Source organism: Spinacia oleracea, chromosome 3 (genome assembly GCF_020520425.1).
Source record: "Spinacia oleracea cultivar Varoflay chromosome 3, BTI_SOV_V1, whole genome shotgun sequence".
In the NCBI taxonomy this organism is placed as follows: Eukaryota; Viridiplantae; Streptophyta; class Magnoliopsida; order Caryophyllales; family Amaranthaceae; genus Spinacia; species Spinacia oleracea.
The window spans coordinates 144,289,822-144,311,596 of NC_079489.1; the positions used below are offsets into that span (position 1 = coordinate 144,289,822).

Sequence of the window (21,775 nt, forward strand, 5' to 3'; positions counted from 1 at the left end):
AAAGAGCAAGCTTAGGAAGTCTATTCGTAGATTAAAGCATGCAAGTGGGAATTGGAACATATTTTTCAAAAGGGCTATTGAGCAATCATGGCTTTATGAAAATATGGATCATCTTGTAGATGAGGAGTTTAGTGGGAGCTAAGTCATGTTCTACATATGAGATACATATCTCTTTATTCAAAATGACATTCAAATTCTAATTGGTTAGATTTGAAAGTATTTGTCAATATTAGAACCATGGCGAAACTTAGAACATACTGGGTTAAAGATCTATTGGATAGGATCTAAAGCGTTGTTTGGTTTCTGTAAAAGTAATTACTAAATCAAACACAATTGAGAGACTCAAAAGAGACTCTCAACCCATATGAGTAAGTCTAAGTAATGAATGCTTTAACTAAGTATAAAGCTAGGTTGTTATCACTAAAGTTAAGCATGAAGACCTTGAAGAGGTGCCTTCACCTTATATCACATGGCAATGCCAAGATTTTAGCAAGATTCGGTATCTCTTGAAACAGAATAAAGCTAAAAGTTACATGGATAGATTTTAAAATGCTAATGGCTTTTGCATTACAATCAATCATGTATGATGTGATATATAGATCGCCAAGATAACCCGTGAACATTGGATCGTGACAAGTTTTTACCAATCTCTATTGATCTAGATCAAATATCATTAAAACCATATCAAGAACATCTAATACATTTTGATATGTACGATGAGCACTTGATAGGAGGAAGTGAAGATGAACTAAAGTTTTGATGCTACATGCATTTGCCTAAGCAAAAGTTGAATCTTGTTGTTAGGCAAACCAAAAACATACACGGGCAATTACGCGTCGTGATTTAAAGGTGGTAACATAGGTTCTGAACCATATGTGATGCATGGGAAACTGAATCAATGATTAGTTTCCAAGTTCTCAGTTGAAAGATGTATCTCCCACATCTCTGTGAACTGGTTGGAGTATTCCAAAAGGATGGCATCATTTGAAATTCTACATAATTGAAATGAATTCATCATTGCCTAAGAAGAAATGAAAGGGAATCATTTCTAGTGGGAGTTCTTCAATGAACTCAGGTTGATCACAAGTCTGCTATCTGAATAATTTTCTATTTTGAATATGAGAATCATTCTAACAAAAATGAAATACTAGATCATTCTATAAACATATTCAAAGATCTTTTCATCTTACATCGAAAGGCTTTCGATAGAAATGATGCTAAGAATAGCAAAGCATGATAAACTAAACCTCTGCATTGAATGAGACACAACATTCATATGCAGAAATGGAATCAAGTTTGAATTCCATGCATGTTTTAAGTATTGGGTGAAAGGCCTATGTCTGTAAAACATTAAATGCTTGATTTTGGGTTAGAGGCCCACAAGTTGGTAAGCATTTGGTTTAAACATTTATCATTTATGAAATTACATTTCATAGATCATTTAATCTTGGTTTAGTGTTAAATGATGAAGTCCAAGTGATTCAAAACATTCAAATGGGATGTCAAGATGGATTCTTCGACAAAGAAACACCCATAAGTGAACTTGAATATTGAAATTGTTATTCGGATGGAACACGTACAAGAGGGGGGTGAATTGTAATTTGGAACTTGCTTCTAACTTTTTGCGGAATTATAAAAGAAACTTAAAAGCAAGTATAGAAAATAATGCAAGAGAGAATTTAGCGTGGAAATCTTCTTGAAAATTATCAAGAAGACAAAACCACGACCACGGGGGATTTTAACGACGAGCTCTCATTCATCAAGCGAACGACCCTATTACTAACTTAATTGGAAACTCTATCAACCCAAGTTCCCCGTGAACTTAGGATCCCATACAAAGAGTATAACATTCACGCTTAGTTGTGTTTAATACTCTCTCAAGACTTCACTCAAAGCCTTTCCAAATACAATAGGAACTCACTCAAGTTCCTAACCCAAACCTGTTACAATATATGAGAAGCGTAGAAGAACTGTAAAGGAACAAGAACTTTAGTGTAGGAACTGAAGGAACTTAGAACTGAGGAACTGACTCATAAACGTGGAACAAATATATTTTCTTTAATTACCTTCCACGTAAACCATACTTTGTTGAATGACTGAGAAGTCAGACACCTTGGAATGAATGTTAAGATCCTCTTTTATAGTGTTGGAACTCCTAACTGCTTTCCCCATAATCTCTTCAACTAACAGCCATATTCCCATGTTCCTAGGCATGTACCCATGACCTCTATAGTTGATGAGAACGTGGTATATGAGCGTGGATATAATGTACTTGGGAACAAGCTAATACCAAGTAATGCATCCTAGTTTCTAGGCGTGATCCTAACATCAATAATTAATATGTCAGTTATATTAAACGTGATTTAATAACTGATTTCATAGGATTTCCAAGTTAATAGGAGCCTACCTAATTAATCTACTGATGAACGTAAATTAATATTTGACTAACCTAGGATACCCAAATTAATAGGACTGTAATTAATTAATTAGTTAATTCCAAGATACCCAACTTAATAGGACTCTAATTAATTAACTAATTAATTCCAAAATATAAAACATATTTATCTTATTAAGAATCCTAGACTTAGTCAATTACCTATTTATTTAAGGACTTTTAATCAAATTAAAACTCTTAAATAAACTATCCTAAATCACGTTTATATTCTAAACTTACTGACAATTAGAATAATGCATACTGACATTATATTTAGGATGCAGACCAAGTTCCTAAACACGAGTTCCACGAGTTCCTTTTGATACCTTGTTCCATTACCTTTCACGTTTCCACATACTCACATGAATCCTAGAAAATAAACTCTTGTTTCTTGTGTTCATGTTTCACGCTGCTCCGCATGTTGGTTGTTCCTCAGGAACTAATGCTCCGCATGTTTGTTGTTCCTCGGGAACAAGTGCTCCTCGGGAACAATGGTTGATCCTCAGGAACAAGTATCTTTAGGAACAGCCATCTTTAGGAACAACCATCTCTAGGAACAGCCATCTTTAGGAACAACCGTCTTTAGGAACAGCCGTCTTTGGGAACAACCGTCTTTGGGAACAGCCGTCTTCGGGAACAACCTTCTTTGGGAACAGCCATCTCTATCGGGATTCCTCTAGCTCATATGGAGTTCTAGTTCTTCCGCATGAACTTTAAAACTCCCAGCTTCTCTAGAGTTTATCCTTAGGAACTGCTCTGCAATTCCAGCTCTGGATTTTATGCTGCTTTGTTATAAGCATCTCACAATCATCAACTTCCAGTAAGATTTATTATTGATGACTTGGGTACAACTATTCATTAATGATCCTTGCACACATACAACTTGAAAACCACGTTAGTTGATTACATTAGTTTGTCATCATCATAACCATATTGGCTCAACAATTTCCTCCTTTTTGGTGATGACAAACCAAGGCAAAGTAATAATAAAACTAACAGGAACTTAGTAGCAAGATCATTATTTAGTAGAGAATAAAACATAAATAACTATTAATCATCTTATAAAAGTAGGAAATAAGTATCTTTGCCTTTTCTCTTCCCCCTTTGACATCATCAAAAAGTGTACTTCGTTTCAAGGATTTATAAACAATCTTCTAGATGTACATTGACACCACACCACCAAGAACATATAGTTAATGGTCAAACATGAGGCAAAAGAAAGTATTAATTTGCTCAAACGTCAATCTAGTAATATTAGCCATCCTCACGCATACATCAATAAATCAGTCAAAGAAGCTAAAGTGTAGTTGTCAACAGTATAATCTCATTTTCACCAAAGTGCAACACATTAATAAGAATAAGTCAAATGTCCAATGATTTCCAAAGAAAATAGATAATTGATGGAAAAATTTATGAAGAGATAGGCAGGCTAATGGGATGAATAGATTTATTCCTTTGTCACTTGTTTCTCAAGCATACCTCCCTTTTTCTCACAATTTCAACTGAAGGTCCTCCTCATAAAATACATTGTTGTTCCTTCTCTTTCTTTTTCTATTCTTCTTTAGCAGTACATAGTGTCCTTTTCTTCTTCATATAGTTTATTTGAAGCTTTTTGATAGTTCCTTCATTCGATAATTTTTGTAGGAACTTACGTTTATGCTGTAAGTTCCCTTGTGAATCATTAAAGAACTTGATATTTTTTAAAGATAATTGTTTGAGATACTGAAACCTTCATTTGTTTTTCAACTTGGAAACTTAACTGCTTGTAGGAACTTCTTATCCCTTCTATTTCTTCCTTCACATAGCTCTCCTTTTGTTCCCCTCTTTTTCTTTTTTTTTTCTTTTTTTTTTTCATTTTTCTTCTGCCTTCCTTTTTTTTCATCTCCTTTAATTTTACCTTTCAAAATTACATCTCTATTAATCACCTTCCTCATTAGTTCCCCCTCAACAATTGCTACATCATGTAAGTGACAAAGGAGGAATATTTAGTATAGAATTTTTATACAGTGATGAATTTTTTAAAATGTTTATGAAAAGAAAAATAAATCAATGTGTGATATTAATTGATTTGGATCTCTAATATGTTGTGGAGATACGGTAGGAAAAGTGTAGGAAATATTTTTGTCAGGAACAAGAGTTTAATTGGTGGATATCATGGAAGAAAGAAATTATCACACATTACAGGATTTGGACATTCTTAATAGTGCACATGGATCGAATGAAAAAGCCTTATTTTGTTCCATAAGGAAATGGAACTTCACTTTTTGCTTCTTTTTCCTTTTTATTAACGCATAAGCAGTTTGGAAACTAAGGGTAATATTACAAAGACATCAGTGAGTCCTTAATTCAATTCTAGCTCATGACTACGTACAAGACATAGAAAAATTGTAGTGTCAATTTTATAAGGAAGACTATTCACATAAACTCTACACCTATAATACACAATTCAATGAGTCTTACGGGAAATTCAAAGAAAATTCAACGAATTTCAAACTTATATAAGATTTTCCTACATTATTAATAAGCCTTTTAGTGAGAGAATAAAATATATTGCTAATGAATCACTAGGAACAACTAGTGCCATGCGTTGTTCCCCCTCACTTAAGCATTCATATAGTCTAGTTATTAAATCAAGGAACACTACTTTTCTTGGGTTCCGTATTGAAACAAATAACAGACTGTTGAAATAAACATACCTCAGATTCGACTTAAAGTCAAAATTTTCCATTAAACATAGTTGTGAATCTTGAGGTGTTCCTTTGTCCGAAAGTTCCTCTTCGGATTTTGATATATATTCCCATTTAAGGTGCTGATGTAATATGCCATCTAAAATGCCGCACCATCATGAGTTCCTAAGCATAAGTCACGGGTCATCAATGAACCAGCGAGTTCATCAATGTTGAACTTGAACTCGCAGGAACAAGGAAGAAACTGGTGCGTCAAGTTTCTGACAGATTAGTGTGCACCTTTGTTTGTTCCTGTACCAATTCCTTAGGCAAGGGAACCCAACATGATTTGGGTCCCTTCTTGTTAGTAATGACTGTTAAAAATATAATTAAAACAACTACTACTACCAAGATACAATATGCATTCATATAAATGATATTCAATATATTCATGAAGCATATAAAATAATAATTCTTAGGCAAAAAAAATTAGCAGTGTATAACGTTGCCGAAAAATTAAAAATTTCAAGTTCCACAGATTCTTGTGTGCATTTTCTCAAAAGTCGTTTCCTTGAACTAATTTAAATATACTAGAGTTTTAAAAATAAATTGAAAAATCGGCTATTAAAAATAGATTTTAGATTTTTCAAATTCGATTTTAAATCAAAATAAAACAGTAGTTCCATTAGAAACAATGCAAGGAACAAGCAATAAATTAATGTATGCACACAAATAAAGTCTAAAGGAAGATATATTTACCTTAGAAGATTGTCTGTTACACCTTGACTGGCCTTTATTTGACAATGAAATTCAGATCTCCCTTGTTCCTTTGAATATGTAGGACCGAGTTCCTTTCGTCAAGTTTCTTGTAATTGTTCCTCCTTCCAGGAACTTAACTCAGCAGGGTTGCCTTCTTATCAGCGAGTTCCGGCTCTGATACCAACTGTTATTCGGATGGAACACGTACAAGAGGGGGGTGAATTGTAATTTGGAACTTGCTTCTAACTTTTTGCGGAATTATAAAAGAAACTTAAAAGCAAGTATAGAAAATAATGCAAGAGAGAATTTAGCGTGGAAATCTTCTTGAAAATTATCAAGAAGACAAAACCACGACCACGGGGGATTTTAATGACGAGCTCTCATTCATCAAGCGAACGACCCTGTTACTAACTTAATTGGAAACTCTATCAACCCAAGTTCCCCGTGAACTTAGGATCCCATACAAAGAGTATAACATTCACGCTTAGTTGTGTTTAATACTCTCTCAAGACTTCACTCAAAGCCTTTCCAAATACAATAGGAACTCACTCAAGTTCCTAACCCAAACCTGTTACAATATATGAGAAGCGTAGAAGAACTGTAAAGGAACAAGAACTTTAGTGTAGGAACTGAAGGAACTTAGAACTGAGGAACTGACTCATAAACGTGGAACAAATATATTTTCTTTAATTACCTTCCACGTAAACCATACTTTGTTGAATGACTGAGAAGTCAGACACCTTGGAATGAATGTTAAGATCCTCTTTTATAGTGTTGGAACTCCTAACTGCTTTCCCTATAATCTCTTCAACTAACAGCCATATTCCCATGTTCCTAGGCATGTACCCATGACCTCTATAGTTGATGAGAACGTGGTATATGAGCGTGGATATAATGTACTTGGGAACAAGCTAATACCAAGTAATGCATCCTAGTTTTTAGGCGTGAGCCTAACATCAATAATTAATATGTCAGTTATATTAAACGTGATATATTAAACGTGATTTAATAACTGATTTCATAGGATTCCCAAGTTAATAGGAGCCTACCTAATTAATCTACTGATGAACGTAAATTAATATTTGACTAACCTAGGATACCCAAATTAATAGGACTGTAATTAATTAATTAGTTAATTCCAAGATACCCAACTTAATAGGACTCTAATTAATTAACTAATTAATTCCAAAATATAAAACATATTTATCTTATTAAGAATCCTAGACTTAGTCAATTACCTATTTATTTAAGGACTTTTAATCAAATTAAAACTTTTAAATAAACTATCCTAAATCACGTTTATATTCTAAACTTACTGACAATTAGATTAATGCATACTGACATTATATTTAGGATGCAGACCAAGTTCCTAAACACGAGTTCCACGAGTTCCTTTTGATACCTTGTTCCATTACCTTTCACGTTTCCACATACTCACATGAATCCTGGAAAATAAACTCTTGTTTCTTGTCTTCATGTTTCATGCTGCTCCGCATGTTGGTTGTTCCTCAGGAACTAGTGCTCCGCATGTTGGTTGTTCCTCGGGAACAAGTGCTCCTCGGGAACAATGGTTGATCCTCAGGAACAAGTATCTTTAGGAACAGCCATCTTTAGGAACAGCCATCTCTAGGAACAGCCATCTTTAGGAACAGCCGTCTTTAGGAACAGCCGTCTTTGGGAACAGCCGTCTTTGGGAACAGCCGTCTTTGGGAACAGCCGTCTTCGGGAACAACCTTCTTTGGGAACAGCCATCTCTATCGGGATTCCTCTAGCTCATCTGGAGTTCTAGTTCTTCCGCATGAACTTTAAAACTCCCAGCTTCTCTAGAGTTTATCCTTAGGAACTGCTCTGCAATTCCAGCTCTGGATTTTATGCTTCTTTGTTATAAGCATCTCACAATCATCAACTTCCAGTAAGCTTTATTATTGATGACTTGGGCACAACTATTCATTAATGATCCTTGCACACATACAACTTGAAAACCACGTTAGTTGATTACGTTAGTTTGTCATCATCAAAACCATATTGGCTCAACAGAAATCACAAAAGGATCCCTAATCCAGGTCATTGAAAGGTTGGACGACCAATGACTAATGAAGATTAGATTGCAAGTTTATTTACAGTTCTGTTTCTTGAACTAGATAGACTGGATGTAAGAAATCATTTGCATAGATACTTATTGGATCTTGTATCGGATTGACCATGAGAACACTTTAAGAGATTAAAGTCATGTCATAAGTAGTTCTCATTAATGGTGATTAGAACCATTCCTCAGAACATGAGTGATTATGTCTGCTCGTTTGAGAATTAGTCCGCTTTGATACTAGCTAAACGTCGCACCGTAAAAGGAGGCTATAAAAGCAGTTATTGGGCGTACTATGAATCAAAGTGAGTGTTCATAGATTGCAAGAATGGATTGTCCTCCTATCTTTGATAGGATATGGTGTTGTTGTGTAACAAGGCCTCTCGAAAAGTTAGATAATGTGAAAATCCATGGCCGTGCTCAGAATGGTTAAGGTTTAACCTTCTGTAAAAGTTTAACAGTTGAGCTCTGTAACCTGAGAAACACTTCTGGACCTAATAAGGATGGCTTGGATCTTACCTTATGTTCAGCAAGTAACACTAAGCGACAAAGGAATGTGAATGCACACTTGTCTGAATGACAAGTGGGAGACTAAAGGAAATATGTCCTTCACCCAAGGTGCATTAGTCTAATACCAAGGTTCAGATTAATTACGAACAATTAATTCAGTAAGATCAAGTGATCGGAACAGCTAGGTGGAGCAATGCTTCCGATCAGTGAGTTTTAATCTATATTAGGCTCACAGCTTACTCTTGACTAAACCTATAAGGTCACACCAATGGCATGTAACAGATCACCAGATTAAATGAATCGGAAATTCATTTAATAGCTTTTCGGAAAATTAGTTCGGAAAAACATAATTATACGATTAAACATTGGATCGTGAAATCGTATATCGTATTGCGTATATTCGTAAGCTAGGCGAGCGGAATAATCGTATCGTACGACATTGGATCGTCAAGTACGAAACGATAAATAAATTGTCGGAGGATAATTTAATCGTAATAGGAAAGCAACCCACGAGCCGGAGCGCACAAGCGCAAAGCCCATGGGCGCAGCGTGTATGGCAATGCAGCGCTGGCCCATAAGCGTCGCTGCTGTTTGGCGCGCGCGGACAAGGCACAAAGAAAGCAGCAGCTCACGGCCCACGTTGCTGTGCGCGCATAAAGCCCCTCGTGGGCTTGCTGGCCGGCCAATGGCCTTTGGCCTTGGTAGGTTGGCTTGCTTACTATCTAGGTTATTTTAATAACCTAAACTTATGTTTTTCTAGCACACAATTCAGATTACACACAACCCTACACTAAAAAAATTTGTATCTTTAACGACAACCTAATTACTACGGGTCAAAAATCCCGTCGCAAAAGCCTTTTGCGACGGGGCTAACAACCAAACAATGACGGGAATAACCGTCGCAAATGTCTTTTACGACGGGTTTACGACGGGATTTTCTATTAACGACGGCCCCCTTTTATGACGGGTTCGCGACAGGAAATCCAATCGTTAATCAACAATTATTGGCCTTTCGCGATGGAATTTTCCGTCGTTAATAGTACAATTTCTTGTAGTGCTAGGAGAAAATAGAAACCCTAATTCTCTCCTTGCCTCCATGAATGTGTTCTTCCCAAAAAAAAGCAAAAACTCTTGAGTGATTGTCTAAGCTACGATTATCAAGACGAATCTGAACATGTCGGTGAACCAAGTAGAGGAACGACAAGTGGAGTTCTTTGTTCGTGTTCGTTGATACTATACTCGGAAAAAAATGCTTCAAATGTAAGTATGCTTAAACTGTGCTTTATACATGTTTCCTGGCTTTGGGGATGTTCCGCACATGTTATGTATGTTTAACTGTATTCCCCTACACTTTGCAGGTCAGATTCATTGGAAATGAGAGAGGATTGTAGGGGAAATCCTCACCTCCAAAGAGCTGTTAGTGGGCTTGAGGTTATGAGACCAAGTCTTTACCATATGAGGAGGGACAGAGCACACTTAATTATGTAGGTATTGATTATTCAATTAATCCATGCGCGATTCTGTAACTAAGATAATCTCATTGAAACTTAGATTTTATTTTTATTTTTATCTGGGAAATTGGGATCATAGAAATAGGGAAGAAGATGAGGAACAAGTGAACTGAAACTAAAATTGTGAAAAAAGAAATGAAAAAGGAGGGAAATTAATGAAGTTAGTTAAGTGGGACAAGCGTGAATACATTGGATGACTTCCCTTAAGTGGTGGTAAATGGAAAATGTTTGATAAAACGTAGGTGGTAAATGTAAAATTTTAACTTATAAGGTGGTAAATACAAAAAACATGAAACTTAGTAGGTGGTAAACATTAAAAAATCATAGAAAGACGAAGAAAAGTCATTATTAACTTTATAGGGTCGATTTACCCTATCATTTAACCAACTTAAATATGGATTTATTTTGAAAAGTCTGGCATACCTAAACTCAACTCAACCCAAATTAATGGCCATGACTAGTACGGAGTAATATGTAATTTCAAAATTCTCCGAATGTGATTTTTTGCTTTCCAAATTAGTCTCAGGCTTCAAAGATAACATAGTATCTTTTTTCTTTGAAATCCGATACACTCCTATTTCTTTTTCTTTTTAGGTTATAAGTTGGGAAATACTTCGTATACTTTTGAGATTCGCACAATTTTTCCAGAAATCTACTCTGAACAAATTATAAAATAACAGAACATCATATGTAATTTCACTGATTCTCCCTACATGCACCCTTATCCTAGATAAATTTTTTAAGCTAGAAAAAGAATGTGAAGAAGACATTCCATAATGAAATCCATACAAAGGCACCTAAGTATAGTGCAATTGAAATTTATTGGATATCACATCAAAGTAATTGGGTATTTGGCTCTAGCTAGATAGTGCCTAGTCACAATGACTCGTAAAGGGTAGGGACTAGGGAAGTAGGGAGTGTTGCCTCTTTTTTTTATTATGCATTTGTTATTACCATAATGCTCTTGTCAACGGCCCCTCCATGACTTTATTATGTCCATAGTTCCATACATAAACATAATGCTAATACTCTTACAAAAAAGTGCAACAGTGAATAATAATGTACAATCAAGAAATCCATTTCATATGTTCCACCATTACGTTTTTGTTTTCATTCACTATTGATTTAACACGTATGCAATTGATGCTTTGATGCTACCCAACCAATGGCGAAGTCAGGATTTTACTTTTGGGATTTTATTTTTGGGTTGTTGTTATCGTACGGATGACCTCGAAAAAAATAGCTTTAAATAAATACTTAATTAATTTAATTATATTACTCTGTATTAAATACGAAGCATAGTTATAATAAGAATTTATAAATATGTAATATCAATTATAAAGTTAAGTATAATGACATAAAATATGAGCTCTAGAACCATGGGTAAAATCAAAAATAAAAAAGGCAAATATTTAAAGATGTAAAAGCAAAAAAAATGAAGAAGCCCCATTTTGCTAGTGTTAGGAGTCGAACACCAGCCTTGTCTACCGTGTTCAGAATACCATTGCTGATCCAACAGAGTACAAAAAATTATAACTTGTTGTCATTGTCATATTATATCCTATCACTTATATTTATTAGTATACTGTCATTACAAAACATTATATTGGCAGTGTGTCGATTTGGTATCAAAGCCAAGTTTTAAAGTTTGAGTAAGATAATTAAACCTGGAGCGAATCACACTCTCGATCTACTGTGTGTAGTAAACTTGAGTACACTCATATATATATCATCTACCCGACAGTGCAAATAATTTTGGATCAATCCTAAATTATTTAGTGGATCAACTTGGAGATCTAAAACTAGAAATTGATAATATTTAGGAAAAATTGATTCTAAAAATACAACCTTTAAGCGATTTACTTAAAAAGGGCTGACTTTATGTTTATCTAAGAATAACACAACCTTTTGGACCTATCTTCTTTTAAAAGGCTCCCCTCTATAATAACTTGTTAAAATAGGTAATATGGTACAATAATTTTTTAATCTTCTTGTTAATTATATATAAAGAAAAAATGTTTAATTTGTGAGTCTGATTTTCATATTATATATTGTAGCAAGTCATTTATGAGGGGAGCCCTTTAAAACAAGACATGTCTAAAAGGTTGTGTTATTCTTAGTTAAACGGAAAGTCGGCCCTTTTTAAGCAGATCGCTTAAAGGTTGTATTTTTAGAATCAATTTTTCCTAATATTTATTCTCGCTGCATTAATATTGAAAATAAAATATCAAGATTAACGTCTGATACTCATAAACAAATTCTTGAACAAGTTCAACAACTTGGCCTTGCCATAACAAACGAAGTGAGACATCAAGCCAAGCATAAGCAAGGATCTTGTAGTAATATTAAAGGAACTCCATTTGAAGTATAAATATCCATTTCAAAATTCAGATAAGATTAAGAATTCACAGTAGAACGTCGTAAGAGAATCGTGATAGAAGAAAGAAAAACCAAGAAACGCACAATTACTAGAAAAAATGAGCCAGAATCTTAAGGATAAAAATCTAGAAGAACTTGAGAATTTGTTTGATCACGAAGAAAATCCTAACGAACTAAACAACATTATGAAGATAATTGCCGAAAAATGGGTCGATTCAGATAGTGAAGACAACGAGAATAACTATGTATCCATTGAAGAAGAGTTAAACCAACAAATGGGGTTAATAAAACTAGAAGTCTTAGAGGCTATACCTTTAGAAATCATACAACAAAATGTTGAAAACAAATTAGAAAAAATGGTGGTTGAAAATAACAACGTAGTTGGAGAAGAAATACTGCAAGAAAAGACAATGGGAAAGAATTGTGTTAATAATTTCATCCAAAGACCTAGATATCAAGGAGAGTCTAGTTGCACACAACCTAAATATGTATCCGGAAGGAAGACTCGATTTAATGCGAAGGTCATGCCAAACAAGTTCCCGAAAAAAGAAGAAATAAAACTTGAACCGATTAGTCAAACTGGATATAAGTTAAGCTTGGATGGATTGAGAAATAGAGAAGATGTCATAGAACATTGGAAAAAGAGTATGAGTAGCGTGCTCAACTTAAATACTGAATGGACATTAGAAATCTTTCTTAATTACATAGAACACAATTTGTATGGGCGTGTAGCTGACTGGTATGATGGGTTAGATGAAGAAGTTAAAGGATTATTAAGAGAATCAGAAGTACCTACTACCACGTTTAGACAGTTATGTCAATATATTGAGGCGGAGTTTATCGGGTCTAAAGCAGATCTTGGTGAAAAAATGATGGAATGTCAAAGAAATCTAAGTAATTTGTCTGTCTGTAATATAAAATATATCGAAAGTTACATTATGGAATTCGAACAATATTATTATAAAATTGGTGAAAACAAAACCAACTTAGGTATGTTTTACGACAAATTACCAAACCCTATAAATGAAGAGATAAATGAAAAATATCAAGAATTGGTCGATAAACATGGACATAGGGATGCACTGGGAAGAATGATAGAATTTCTTAGAAAATGGATCGAAAAGAAATGTAGAGAAGTAGTCGGAACCCAACAAATGAAGAGACAATTTATCACATGTTGGGACATGCCTAACGACTATGGTTGTACTAGAAAAAAAATCCCATTTAAAAGACATATTATAAAGAAATAAATTTGATTGACCAAGAGGGGAAACATACAAGAAAAATGATTATAATAATAAATACAAAAAACCTAGTAGATTTTTTAGAAAAGCAACGTATTGTCCTGAAAAGAAAAGAACTTGTAAATATTGATCTCGCGGAGAATTAGGGCATCATATCAATGAATGAAAGAAGGCAAACCTTAAACTAATGCAAGCCTTATGTAGTTGGGATTACATAGAAATATCAGAAGATGAGGATTTAGAGTTTACTTTAAGTAACAATAAGGGAATTATTGAAATAATAGAAGAGGAAAGTGAGGAAAATGAAGAAGATGAAAATCATATAAATGAAGAAGAAAGTGAAGCAGAAGAGATAAATAACATGATGGAAGAAGTAGACAACTTAGAACCCGAAGAGGGAGATGATGAAGAAGGAAATGGAAGAATGACTATAGGCCAATTAAAAAGAGAAGAATATTCCATGGAAGATAAAGAGTTAGCTGACCTAACTAAAGAATGATGGAATTTTCCACAAATTACGAAAGATAAAATATTAAAAACATCAAACCATATATATATATATATATATATATATATATATATATATATATATATATATATATATATATATATATATATATATATATATATATATATATAAAAGTATTGTAATAGAAGATTGTGAAAAGAAAGCGGTTGAAACCAATATCATTAATTGGGAAAGCATTAAAAATCACAAAGAAAAGGGAAATTATCGATATATTTGTATCGGTGCAGTACAAGTATATATAACTCCATTACAAGACTTCGGAAAGGATGTTAAGTGTCTAAGTTTCATCTGTGATATAAGACACAAAGAGTTTTATGATCAAATAATCAGTGGCATTACATGCAATCTAAGCCAGGGCACGGTGAGCTATATATGTGAACCAAGATATTACAAAAGCTTAGAAGATTCGTATGCCCCAAAGTTCTTAGCTATCACGTTGTTAACCCTAGGAGTGAAAATGCATAAAGGAACTCGACCTATTCAGATAAGATTGAAGGTAATCTATAAATTATTTAATAGGGTAGACTCTTTCTTCAAGAAAATAGTAGTAGACGCACAAAAATACGAATAGGGAGGAGGACATAAGAAGAATATTACCCCAATAAAAGTAAACCCTAATGATATTTAAATAGAAAGAACTTGGGAAGAATTCTTCATGAATCCTACCGTGACTAACAAGTCCAGTAAATTAATGATAGATGAGTCAGGAATGCTTCATCAGGGTACAACTCAAATTCCCAAACTACAATAAAGCTTAAGTCTTAAAAGTAACACCCTAAGTAAGCACAATCCTAGTGTTATGAAGATGAAAAAACATGTTAAACCCAAAGAAAACGAAGAAGAGCTCTTAACCTTGTTAAAGAAATTAAACGAAAAATACGAAGTTAAGAAAAATCTAAGGGAACCTGCAACACATAATATCGATATTGGATCATGTTCAAACATAGAGATACCTGAAGATATAGGGAGTCATTTTATCGATAAAGGAAAGGTTGTTGGTTATAAGACCAAAACCATAAGTGAGTCAGTCTATGAAGATGAATTAAATATGAAAATGAAAATTTTTGCGAGATCACAAGCACAAACCCCAATAGCATATACATCCCAACAAATATATGCATTGAAGAATGTAATAAATATTATGTGAAAATATTGACAATGGTTGTTCTGCATGTTTCGGAAAAAGAACATTGTTTCCTGATTTCATGGAAAAAAGCAAAGGTCTCAATGCAAGTAAGAATCGCCAATAATAGTGTTATGATACATACAAATATAATTGAAAGACTACCAATTGAAATTGGAGGAATACAATATGTTATCCCTATATTATGGGCTACTGATCAACCATCTCATGACATGATAATAGGAAATAACTTTCAAAGGTTATATTCTCCTTGTACACAAACTGTTTGTCAAATTATTTTTACTATTAACGACCATTCTGTCCCAGTTGAAAAATTGTCAAAGGCATATACTCATTAAAGTATGGATTTTATGCACAGCCAGCATGGTGATAGGGTTACTCCTACACAACGTGAGGTAGCATTGAGAATATCCGAAAGTGATTCACCCTTAATAAACCTGATAATCAAGAAACAAGAAAATTTATGCGAAAAACTATATTCTACAAATCCTTTGGAACATTCGGAGAAAGATAAACCATTTTCTAAGATAAATTTAATAAATCCTGATAAATTCATTAGGGCAAGAAAAATGGTTTATACCTATCAAGACATATCAGAATTCAATGAACAAATAAAAGACTTGTTGAAAAAGAAACTAATACGAAGCAACAAAAGTCCTCATAATAGTCCTGCATTTATGGTTAGAAATCATGCATAAGAAAAAAGAGGAAAAGCTAGGATGGTAATAAACTATAAGACACTTAACGATAATGACGGATACTATATTTCTAATAAAACGGTGTTATTTAATAGGATACAAGGAGCCATTTGATTTTCAAAAATGGATTGTAAGAGTGGATATTGGCAAATAAAGATGGAAGCAGACAATATTCCATTAACATCATTTAGTGCTCCACAAGGTCACTATGAATGGCTAGTTATTCCTTTTGGATTAAAAAATGCCCCTCAAATATTTCAAAGAAGAATGGATAATATCTTTAGAGAACTTAGTCTATATTGATGATATTTAGTTTATATTGATGATATTTTAGTCTTCTCCAAAAGCCTTGAACAAAATAAAAATGATTTCAAGGTTGTAACTCAGAAATCACTACTACAAAATAGAGAATAGAAAATGCTGAATAGAGGACGGTTAAGTTTGTTAAGAGTTGCCTAGGTGTATAGAGAACGCATTTCTCTCATAACAGTTGTGTGAAAATAATAATAGAGGACGGTTACCTTACCTAACCGTCATATATTATTTACCATAATAATACAAATCAATAAAAAATAAAATACTTAATAAAATATAAAACTGTTCTCAAGATAACTGTTTTGTATTCTTTTACAAAACTATTTCACAATAAAATTAAAAATAAACCTTAATTTAACCAAATCAAATGTTTTTTTTAAAAATAAAAAAGAAAATACAAAAGCAATTAAAGTTTTATGAGTTAGGCGGTAGAACAGGAATTCCTAAAACTTTTAAGTTGGTTAGGCTCGCAATTCATTAGAACCCTCTGAAAACCATTCCAACTTTGCTCGCAAGAAAACAGCAAAACCTCTGCACCGCCGCTCTTCACTGCCGCTTCTCACTCTACACCGCCTCTCCCTTGCACCTCTTTTCGGCCGCCTCCCAACCTCCGGTAAAACTCGCAGAAAACCACTCCAAACTCTGCTCGCAAGAAAACCCGCAAAACTCTGAACCGCCGCTCTGCACCACTGCTCCTCACTCTGCGCCGCCGCTATCTTGCACCTCTTTCCGGGTGCCTCCCAACCTCCGGTAAAACCCAGTTGCCCCACCGCTGCAATCAATTCCACGGTTAGTGTGCTTAATTATGTTTTTCATACGATTTTATTCAACCTATAACCTAGGGATTATGAATATTTGTAATTATCTAATTGTAATATATGATTAAATAATTAAGTTTGTTAATTGCTAAAATAAAAAGAGTAAGAAATTTTTTAAATGGTTTAGGCTTCAATCACGATCAATAACAATAATATCTGCTACAGTATATTTCTTAACAGAATTCTTATTGTGACCTCCTTGTATGTATTAAATATTAGGTCGAATCGATTTAATCAAATTATTGATGCTTGTTGAAATATATTCGAATGAATTTGCTGCACTAAGGTCTAGCTAAACTGATTGAAATTCTCAGTTTGGCAGCAGGGAGTTATCAGGGAGTTGTAATTATATTTTATAAATTTTTGAAAGGTATTGTATTAAGAATAAAAATTAGAATAGAAAAATGAGATATAACATATATTAACATTGTGTTCAAGATTTTAATTTTTAAAAAATAATACAACTATTTTTTGCTAGGCATGAAGTTAATACAGTATGCAGTTCCAGCAAATATAAGCAAACTGAAAAGGGCCAAAAAAGTAAGATAAAAAATTAAATAGCATAAGGGATAAATCCTGGCATGAATTATGGATTATGAGACAATCATCATTTTGTGATAATAGTGAACGCAATAAAGCATATTTAATGTTTGTTTGACAAAGTTATATTCACTGTATTTAGCTTTTTTATTTGGTCTCGGGGAATGGGGGGCAAGTGTACCCCTTGTACCCCCTAAATCCGCCCCTGAGTGGGGCTTCTTGGTTCAATTATAATTTATACCACTCTATGTTTGAAAAGTTTCTTTAGCGTTTTTTTAGAACTTATGTTTGTGGTCTTACTGTCAGCCTTGTATATATTAGGGGCTTTTACTTTGGTTGTTTGTGTAATATTTGTAAGACTGCTAGTGTTATGACCTTTAGGTGATATGTTAAATTCTTCCTAAAGTGTAGCTTAGATAACTATATATGAGCATAAAATTCTTTGTGAATACGTAGATCATATTATGTAAGGACTATGTGTCTTTAATTGCATATTAGGTAATGTTGTTGAAACAATTATGTGATTTTTTTATACATGATAGCGTGTAGAGATGGATCGAAGTTGATAACAACAACAAAAATAGGGGATCCAAAATATGATGCCGGAGTTATGCAATTCATTAAATTTGCTTTGGAAAATAATAGTGAAGACCGTGATAAGTTTCGTTGTCCTTGTTATATGTGTCATAATCTTATGCATCACAAAGTTGACGTTATCCTTAGTCATTTGCATAAATGGGAATTTGATATAACATATACTTGTTGGTATCGTCATGGTGAAAAAATGGGAGGAACTTCTGGTCATCAAGGCCATACTGATGAAGGTGATAGTTTAGAGGACATGATGGATCAACTTCATGAAAGAGTTGATGAAGATCCTCAGGTGTTAGAAGAATTGTTGACTGATTCCGAGAAGCCCTTATACAAAGATTCTAAGCACTCAAAGTTACCAGCTACAGTTAAGCTATACAATGTGAAGGTGGGTCATAGTGTGACAGTTGAGTGTTTTTCTGCGTTTCTTAAGATCTTTAAAGACATACTTCCACCCGATAATGTTTTTCCTGGCGCTACATATAGGGCAAAAAAGATGTTGTGCACAATTGACTTGAATTATGAAAAAAATTCATGCTTGCCCTAACGATTGCATGTTGTATAAAGATGAATATTAATCTTTAAACAATTGCCGCCAGTGCAATGTCTCGAGGTACAAGAAAAAGGAAGGAGTTCCGGCTAAGGTTTTGTTGTACTTTCCAATAATATCAAGGTTCAAAAGGATGTATTCAAATCTAGAAGATGCAAAGAGGTTGACATGGCATAAATTTAGTCGAGAAAAAGAAGATGGGATACTTAGACACCTAGCCGACTCTCCACAATGGAGATTTATTGATGCAGAAATTAGTGATTTTGGTAAAGAAGAACGAAACCTACGCCTTGGATTGCCTTCTGATGGTATGAATCCATATAGTTCCCTTAGCAGAATTTACAGTACTTGGCCGGTCATGTTAGTGGCTTACAACTTACCTCCTTCCTTATGTTTGAAAAGAAAGTACATTATGTTGTCAATGCTTATTTCCGGGCCAAAATAACCGGGAAACGATAACGATGTGTACTTGGCACCTCTTATTGACGATTTAAAGTTATTGTGGGAAAAAGGTGTAGAAGTGTTTGATGCTAGTCGGAATGAAATGTTCAATTTAAGAGCCATGTTGTTCTACACTATCCAAGATTATCCCGCTTATGGTAATCTTTCTAGTTATACAGTGAAATAGGGATGTGCTTGTCCTATATGTGAAGATGGTTGGGAGGGGAGGTGGTTATCCGCATCAAAAAAGACGGTCTACTATGATCATCGTCTATTTCTTCCCGAGGAGCATGAGTACCGCAAACTGAAAAAGGCTTTTACTGGGGAGAAAATTTTTGAAAGCCGTCCAAGCGTCTCGACTGGAGAAGAAGTGTTTGAAAAGGTAAAAAACATTCAAATTACATTTGGCAAGTTGAAGAAAAATAAAGATGCTCTCCCAAAACATGGATACAAGATGTGTTTAGTTTTTTGGCGCCTTCCTTATTGGAGATTTCTTTTTGTCAGGCATTCTTTAGACTTGATGCATATTGAAAAGAATGTGTTTGATAGTCTGATTGGTACATTATTGAATATGCCGAAGAAGACAAAAGACGGTCCTAATGCTCGAAGTGACTTGGAAGAAATGGATATTAGAAAGGAACTCCATATTGTTGAGGAGATTGGAAAGCGCAAGTATTTACCCCCTACTGCTTATACACTGTCCAAAAAGGAGAAAGTCGAGCTTTGTACATCCTTAGCTGGAGTTAAAGTGCCTTAGGGTTATTCTTCGAACATTTCTTCGCTTGTTTCAGTGGAGAATACGAAACTCGTGGGGTTGAAGTCTCATGATTGCCATGTTTTGATGGAAGATTTCTTACCCATCGCTATTTGTTCAATTTTGCCTAAAAATGTACGATATGCGATTATTAGGGTATGTTTTTTCTTTAAGTCAATATACAGTAAAGTCATTAAAACTAAAGATTTGGAGTCTTTGGAGATTGAAATTGCTGTCATTTTGTGCCAATTGGAGATGTATTTTCCCCCGGCTTTTTTTGATATCATGATACATTTTCCTGTTCACTTGGTAAGAGAGATTAGATTTTGTGGTCCCGTGCACATGAGATCTCAATGGGCCTTTGAAAGGCAAATGAAAACCTATAAGGGATATATTACGAATGCTTATCGACCCGAGGTTTGTATCGAAGAGAGAATGTTGTATGAGTTAGCTATGGAATATTGCCTTGAACATATAGATCATGTGAAGATGATAGGCTAAATCGCACTCCTATCAAAGATAAACCTAACGTTCACCAACTAAAAATATAGCAAGGGAAGCAGGGATCGTATCCACAGGGAAACAATTTTCTTTCTACTATTAATTAACTAATCTAGACTACTGGTAACAAAGAATTGGATTGGTTTGTATATTAAGCTAAGGCAAATAATCAAACTGGAATATAACAATATTAAGGGAATCTAGGGCAGCGGTTCACCACAAATGCAGACCGGGATCGGACAACGGACAATAACAATTAATTAACAATCATAACTAGGAAAACATGCATCTCTCGAATCTTATGAATCCCTTAGGATAGAACAACTAGCGGGCTCTCGCTACGTACTAGAAATAATTCCTATCTAATAGCCACAGACCAAAAAACATCAGATTTATACCTCTCGGCGCATAATCTAAGGTTAATCAAACTCAAATCAAAATCGTCCGGCCGAACAGAATTGACGAGCAATGATAATAAGCTATAGAAATTATAATCAATCAATCAATTAATCAAGTCCACATATAATTCCAATCATGCATTCATGGATCCCCTAAACCCTAGAAATTAAACTACTCACTCATGATAACTAATAACAAAGCGATTAACATAATGGAAAACATGATCAAAGCAATAGAATAAATTAAAGTAAGAAACAATACCTAATTCTCCAACAATGGAAATTGAAAGCTTGTGTTTTTATATCAATCGAACTAAGTGTTTGAATTAATGTAGAGAGGAAATAAAACTTAGAAAAATAAACTTAGGGTTTAGTGCTAGAAAATAAGATGTCCCTAAAAAATAAAACAAGTTTGCTTATATAGTTTTGCCAAAATAAGGCCTAAAAACGGAATTAAAAACGCGAAAAACTGCTGGAGGTTGGCGTCGCCCGATCGGGCGACGCTTCGCCCGATCGGGCGAATCACTCGATAGTCGGCCCGATCGGGCCAAAATCCGCCCGATCAGGCGGGTTGCGAAATCTCCACAAAGCCTCCAGATTGACCGCCCGATCCGGATCGGGCGAGCTGCGCCCGATCGGGCGCGCGTTGATGAACTTGGCTTGCTTATACTTCCGCCCGATGGTTGCATTTCGCCCTCAGCTTCCAGGGCGATTTGCAATCTTCAATGTATCTCGCCCGTATCACCAAGTCTAACTCCCGGGGCTCAACCATAAGCATCGCAGGCTCCCGAAAGTCGACGATGGAGGTCCCGAACTTCTCGGACTCATATAGTGGCCTTGATCAACAATGAAACGGGTCTAAAACGACCAATTTCTCATAATCAAACCTGAAACTCAAGGCACACTCAAT

The 21,775-nt window shown here is 34.6% G+C and overlaps 2 protein-coding genes across 2 annotated transcripts; both read left to right on the plus strand.

Annotated features, from left to right (window-relative positions):
- The first annotated feature begins 12,440 nt into the window (after window positions 1-12,440).
- LOC130470143 (uncharacterized) lies at window positions 12,441-13,592 on the plus strand. The gene has a single exon (XM_056839753.1). The coding sequence runs from the start codon at window positions 12,441-12,443 to the stop codon at window positions 13,590-13,592; it is 1,152 nt and encodes a 383-aa protein (XP_056695731.1).
- A 2,488-nt stretch (window positions 13,593-16,080) lies between these two features.
- On the plus strand, window positions 16,081-19,969 carry LOC110804210 (uncharacterized). Its single transcript, XM_056839754.1, has 5 exons — window positions 16,081-16,159; window positions 18,173-18,708; window positions 18,821-19,079; window positions 19,284-19,370; window positions 19,425-19,969. Exons 1-5 carry the CDS (start codon window positions 16,081-16,083, stop codon window positions 19,967-19,969), a joined length of 1,506 nt encoding a protein of 501 aa, XP_056695732.1.
- Window positions 19,970-21,775: the final 1,806 nt, after the last annotated feature.

Excerpts from the sequence above, each read along its gene's own strand:
- LOC110804210 (XM_056839754.1), top strand. The coding sequence starts at position 16,081 with ATGGATTGTAAGAGTGGATATTGGCAAATAAAGATGGAAGCAGACAAT. Across the intron at positions 16,160-18,172 it reads ATCATTTAGTGCTCCACAAG|CGTGTAGAGATGGATCGAAG; the intron begins GTCACTATGAAT and ends TATACATGATAG. Across the intron at positions 18,709-18,820 it reads TTCCTGGCGCTACATATAGG|TGCAATGTCTCGAGGTACAA; the intron begins GCAAAAAAGATG and ends AATTGCCGCCAG.
- LOC130470143 (XM_056839753.1), top strand. The coding sequence starts at position 12,441 with ATGAGCCAGAATCTTAAGGATAAAAATCTAGAAGAACTTGAGAATTTG.